This window comes from Urtica dioica, chromosome 2, assembly GCF_054948205.1.
Source record: "Urtica dioica subsp. dioica isolate 48M chromosome 2, U.dioica_male_clone48M_v1_H2, whole genome shotgun sequence".
Taxonomy (NCBI): domain Eukaryota; kingdom Viridiplantae; phylum Streptophyta; class Magnoliopsida; order Rosales; family Urticaceae; genus Urtica; species Urtica dioica.
In genome coordinates this window covers 24,942,921-24,949,293 of record NC_142757.1, presented here as the reverse complement: position 1 = coordinate 24,949,293, position 6,373 = coordinate 24,942,921, and the positions used below count along the sequence as shown (strand labels likewise).

Genomic DNA, 6,373 nt, shown 5'->3' with positions numbered 1-6,373 from the left:
ATGTAAGTATAAAATACGAATTTCGACGTAATATATCTTCATTGTTTATTTAATGTATTAGACATTTAATGATAAAGAACTAATCTAACTTTCAAAGTGTAACGGTACACTATTGACTAGACAATGAGAACGTGTGGGGAAAATATGTCTAACAAAAGCGTTTGGTATTCTACTTAAACTTAAATCATTTACAATTTTGTCTTTCAATTTGTTTTTTTCTTTTTCGTTTTCTTTTACAGTTTTTCTATTCGATTCGTTTAGGATGTCTATATTGTCCATTTTTTTTTTTTTTTTTTCTTTCATTTCCATTCTGTGTATGAGTTCTAAATATATAAATTTTTCCATTGTGTGTATGAGTCATAAATATATAAATTTTGTTTGAAACATTTAAATATTTTGAAATAACTATTTAAAATAGGTCTCTGTTTATCTGATATCTTACAGCGTATAATTCGCACAGGGTATTATACCACAACTATTCTATTTAAACAAACACACACAAAATGTTCTTCAAACTAACATATTGAAGAAACAGGAAGAGAAAGACTGAGAAAAATATGGCACTCTCATCATCTGCTTCTATTTGTGTGGTTTCAAGAGTTAGAGAGCTTGATGGGAATGCAACTCTTGTGGGTCAGTTTAATGGGCTCAGGCCATATAAGAGTGTGAATCTGGGTATGCTTGGGGTAAAGCCTAATGGGTCTGTGTCGAGTTCAGGTAATAGTCATATATGTAGTGAACACTTTTTCAATATTTTTTTTTCATCAGTTTCGAAGAACTAGTTCTTTTATCTTCGTTATCTAGTTTATTGTTCTCTGTATAAATTAAACTGCCAATAGTTTTGGATACTAATTTGCATGTTACTGGTATCAAAATATTGATCACGCATATTAAAATTGGCGTGTATGTTTGTTGAAGGCATTTGCTGGAACATGTGTGACAAATTTATAGCCTAAAGGATGGTAGTTTATAGATGCGTTTCATATTTTATTATATGTTTTGGTTATACTGATTAGCGATTGTTGAACACGAAGTAATCAAAGCATTATAATAATAACACCAAAAGACATGCATTGAGATATAATTTCTGACGTGCAAACTTCACAGCAAAACGAAGAAGGGCAATCCAGGCCATGGCAAGGCCAACAGTTTCAGCTCCTAAAAGAGAGAAAGATCCCAAGAAAAGAGTAGTCATTACGGGGATGGGTTTGGTCTCGGTTTTCGGCAGTAACATCGACACATTCTACAACAAGCTTTTGGAGGGAGTGAGTGGGATAAGCCTAATAGACCGCTTCGACGCCTCGAAATCCCCCGTGCGTTTTGCTGGACATATTCGCGGATTCTCTTCCGAGGACTACATCGATGAGGAAATAAACCACCACATCTGTGATTCCTGGCGATACTGCTTGGTAGCCGGAAAAAGGGCGCTTCAAGACGCAAAACTTGGACCTGAAGTCCTTAAAACTGTCCGTCACATTTCATTTTTTTTTTATATTATAAAAAGTGACTCGGAATGTGTTGGCCATGTTTATGGAAATGCGCAGATGGACAGGTCGAGAATCGGGGTGTTGGTGGGATCAGGCATGGGAGCTGTGATACCACTCTCGGACGCGCTAGAGACGCTTATCCAAAATGGTCACGACACTATTTCTCCATTCTTCGCTCCATATTTCTGGACCAGCACGGGGTCGGGTTTACTGGCAATGGATGCCGGGCTGATGGGTCCCACGTACTCGATATCCGCTGCGTGCGCCACGAGCAACTTCTGCTTCTACGCAGCCGCAAACCACATCAGAAGAGGCGAAGCGGATATCATGGTGGCCGGGGGCACAGAGGCCGCAATATGTCCCATCACGCTCGGTGGATTATTCGCATGCAAGGCTTTGTCTCAGAGAAACGAGGACCCTGAAAAGGCCTCAAGACCGTGGGACAGAAGTCGCGACGGTTTCGTCATGGGAGAAGGTTCCGGCGTGCTGGTATTGAAAACCGTCAATATCAAAAAAATAAAAAATGATTTCTTGTTTCGCAAGCAACCACTTGCTATTACTCAATTCCTTTTAAATTTTTTTTTCTTCCTAAGATTATGGAGAGCTTGGAGAGTGCAAGGAAGAGAGAAGCGACCGTTATCGCAGAGTACTTGGGAGGTTCGGTAACGTGCGACGCTCATCACATAACAAGTCCGAGATCAGATGGCTTTGGGGTCTCGTCTTGCATTGCCAAGAGCTTGGAAGATTCTGGAGTCTCACCTGAAGAGGTTAAGACTCTAACATTGAAAATTTTACATGATTTTACTATATTTGTCGGCAATATTATTTTTTTGTACTTTGTACAGGTGAACTATGTGAATTGTCACGCAACGTCAACACCAGCTGGGGATTTGGCTGAAGTAAATGCAATGAAGAAGGTCTTCAAGGACACGTCAGAAATTAAGATGAATGGTACAAAGGCAAGTATTATTCCCAATCCTAAACCCAACTCAAGAAAGATCCAATATATTAAAGAGATGTCATCACCCATCATAAACGCCTTTTTTATCTTAAAAGATATTTAAACCCCGTATTATTTTTTCATTTATCAGACTATTAAAATTATGGGTGTTCATGAGAACTGACAAACCAAACAACCCGATCATCCAAACCAAACTGCACTATTTTCTAACCCGCCCCATTACAACCCGAAAATTTTTGGGTTGAAACCAACTCAACCCGCAAGTGTTTCGGGTTGGTTTGGTTTTTGATCGTCATGAGATTGTGTTGAACCAAACCAACCCGATCCCGTTAAAATAAAATAAAAATTTCTAAAAAAAATGAAAAATGTTATCAAGGTAAAATAAAAAAAAATTATTGAATTTGTTAACGACACCGCGGACGTCGTCATAGTCGGGCATGGGAATACACCATATGCTTTATGATTTTAAAAAAAAATATAAATGCATTTTTAAATTAAATAATTATTTTGTAGGTGTATCTTTATGCTCACGACAGTTGACAAATAGATAATATTAGTAGACTCAATATTATCTATTAAGACTAACTTATATTAGTTTCAACAACTCATTTTTTTTTATTTTATAGATTTTTCACGAGGTCTAGATTTTTATAGAGTGTGAAATTTGAGATGAGACATAATTTATTTATTCTTAGTATTTGCATGGTTTTTTTTATGAATTTGATTCAACGATTCTATTTTGTACATTTGTTGTGACAAATTAACCTAAACAATCCGACTTAAACCACCCCAAATAAATCAAACCAAACCAACCCGATTAATATCGGTTCGGGTTGGTTTGGTTTCAATACCATAAACGGTTTGGGTTGGGTTATAAAAATGACAAACCAAAGATCTTGGGTCGGGTTCATGAAATATACAAACCCGAATAACCCAACCCGATGTACAGGCTTAATTAAAATAGTTTTTTTTTTCCTTCACTTATACGGCTTCTATAATATAAGTACACATGTGTATCCAACGTCCATAGCATTATCAAAAACGAAAAAGTAGTTCATTTGATGACGTGAATTAAAATAAAAATACTTTCCAAAATTTTTTACTCGAACAAAAATTTATAAATTTGAAAATATTACGCAAAAGACACAAGGTGTTTTTGATATTTTCTGGTTTTGGTTTAGTCAATTATTGGACATGGTCTCGGCGCTGCTGGGGGATTGGAAGCAATAGCAACCATGAAGGCGATAAGTACTGGCTGGCTTCACCCAACCATCAATCAAGATGTAAAAACAAACAATTTACTTAATATCCATTTGCCACTAACTATATGTTTGCGTTTGGAACAAGTGAAATAAAAGTGATATAAGAACCAAAAAAAAAAAAAAAAAATTTACAATATTAAATTAAAATTACACAGAGAAAACTTAATTTAATGTTTTATCAGGATAGTATATTAAGAATTTATACAGTAAACGACAATGCTATTCAAATTAATTATTTTAAGATTTTATAACTTTTAAAAATATATTAATAATTTTTTAAAAAAATACATCATCCATCGTTTTTTTATCAAACTTTTAAACGATCTTCGTAATGTGAAAATAAATTGCTCTCAATCATTTCGTTGTCTTCTTCTTTTTCTAATTACGTAAATTTCTGATTTCCTCATAAATTTATATACAACCACTTTAGAGTTTTCTACGCACCTTAGTCCTCAAAAATATTAACTGCTTAATATTTTTCTGATGGGTCTGATTAATTTTTGTGATAGGATTTGGAGCCTGATGTTACAATTGACACTGTGCCAAATGTGAAGAAGAAACACGAGGTCAATGTTGGTATGTGTAATCGACATGCAACAACATTCTATAAAGTATGATAATCATACGAATTACCATTTAAAATTAAATATTTAGTAAAATAATCAATTTTCTAAAGTTTGAAGAAAAATAGCTAAAGTTGCGTTGTTAAATTTAATTCCACATTGTGATTATAATTTTTTAACGATTATAAATAATTTATCACTTTTATAAAATTTATACACATGGTCAAAAAAAATTATTGAAACATGATATAATATGTTTCAGCTATTTCACGAAGTTTAGACACATTTTTATTATTTTTGTTAATCTATTAAATTCAATTGATTATTTTACTCTATAAGATCCCAGTGCTAAATGCTATCTTTATTTATGACGTGTAATTAATAAAAAGTTTGAAATGCTATTTTTAAATACAAATTTTGTATCAGCTTATGATTCGGAACTCAATTCACAACAAACGGTATGTTATTGGAGTTTTTAGTAATATGTATATGTTTTTTTCTTTTTTTCCTTTCCATGCATTTTCCCCCTGAAGATGTTTTCATAAAGAGAAAAGCTCATAATTGCTATTTCTCGTCTACAGCAATATCAAACTCATTCGGATTTGGAGGGCAAAACTCTGTTGTTGTTTTCACTCCGTTCGCACCTTGAGAAAATCATACGCGAAAAGAGTCTTCAAAACACGATACAGAAATTTTCAGGCGATTCATTCAAATATAAGACAGACATTACGATATTATCTTTAAGATTTTTTTTTTTTTTTTTTGGGTAATCAATTAAAATACTACGAAAAAATGTAATTATATATATATATATATATATATATATAAATAAAGCCTGAATTCAATAGAAAAATAAAATGTAATCAAGTTGTTGTTTACTGTATGCTTATTTGTCTGCCAAATATTTATCTTAGAATTTCAATTGCGTAGAATTTCAATTCTTTTCCTCTAGTATTGATTTTCCTTTTACAATTATTTCATAAATACCGATTTATTAGTTTAATTTCAAAATATCATTCGTTTTATTTTTGTGCTTCTATTTTTGTTAGTATTTTTAAAAGAAAAAAAAAACTAGCAAACCTTGGATTGATAATATTTAACGTGATACGGCTAAATAGTCAATTTTTTTTTTTTTTTGAGGAAAGCTAAATAGTCAATTTAAAGTTATAAATTTGCAAAATAGTGAAATTTGTCTTAATTTAGTGAAATAGACATAATGTGCAATAATCTTGTTTCAAAATTTTTTTTAACCCCAAGATTAATATTTTTGAAAGTGATAAATTGTTCATAATAATCGTCGAAAAGTTTAATCTGTTAGGAAATTGTATTTCCTATTAGTGAGCTATTATATTTTATGTAATTATGATATAGCTATTTATGAATGATTTTATTTTGTCAATTAATTTTGATAATTATTATGTAATTGATATGGAAATAATGGGTGGATACTAAATATAATTGATTAAGGGAATTATTGGATTCCTTATCAGATTATATATAAAGATAAACAATGGTTATGGTGCCCAATGCAAAATCAAAATCGTCTATACTCTTCCCATATAGAGTTAGGCCTTCAGTTTTCTCGTTCGAGGAATAAAGTGATTTTGCAAAGGAAGACCACCTACCACTAGGGGTGGCAATTCGTGTCACGAGTCGTGTTCGTGTCGTGTCTTATTCGTTTTCATGTATTTTTTGACAGACTCAGACCCGACCCATTTATTAATCGTGTCTAGCAGCAAAACCCAAACCCGACCCACTATTTTTTTGTCAAACCCAGACCCAACCTACTAAGACCCATTTATTAATCGTGTCTTAATGGACCATGTAACCCACGAACGCACTTAGACCCACAGACCCATTTAGAATACTAAACCCATTTGAACACGCAAATCGGTTTAGGCCCTTAGACATGTTTACTTCAAAATATTGAAATTCTCTAAATCAAATTAAATAACAAATTAGTCAGAATAAGTAATTAATAAAAATACTCCATATAATCAACTAAGCCACCCACATAATATTTTTAATACAAAAGAGAAGTTCAAACGTCTAATATGGAAGAGAGAAAGTAAGGTATATATATGCACTGAAGCAATCATT

At 32.7% G+C, this 6,373-nt stretch overlaps 1 protein-coding gene across 2 annotated transcripts; it reads left to right on the top strand.

Moving 5' to 3' along the window:
• Nucleotides 1-479: 479 nt before the first annotated feature.
• On the top strand, nucleotides 480-4,999 carry LOC149404210 (3-oxoacyl-[acyl-carrier-protein] synthase I, chloroplastic-like). 2 transcript variants are annotated; one of them, XM_089607007.1, is made up of 8 exons: nucleotides 480-717; nucleotides 1,108-1,466; nucleotides 1,545-1,976; nucleotides 2,081-2,254; nucleotides 2,333-2,446; nucleotides 3,630-3,731; nucleotides 4,220-4,286; nucleotides 4,855-4,999. In XM_089607007.1, exons 1-8 carry the CDS (start codon nucleotides 558-560, stop codon nucleotides 4,920-4,922), a joined length of 1,476 nt encoding a protein of 491 aa, XP_089463133.1. In that variant the 5' UTR covers nucleotides 480-557; the 3' UTR covers nucleotides 4,923-4,999. The 2 variants fall into 2 exon arrangements, with proteins under 2 accessions (XP_089463133.1, XP_089463134.1); XM_089607008.1 differs by lacking the exon at nucleotides 3,630-3,731.
• Nucleotides 5,000-6,373: the final 1,374 nt, after the last annotated feature.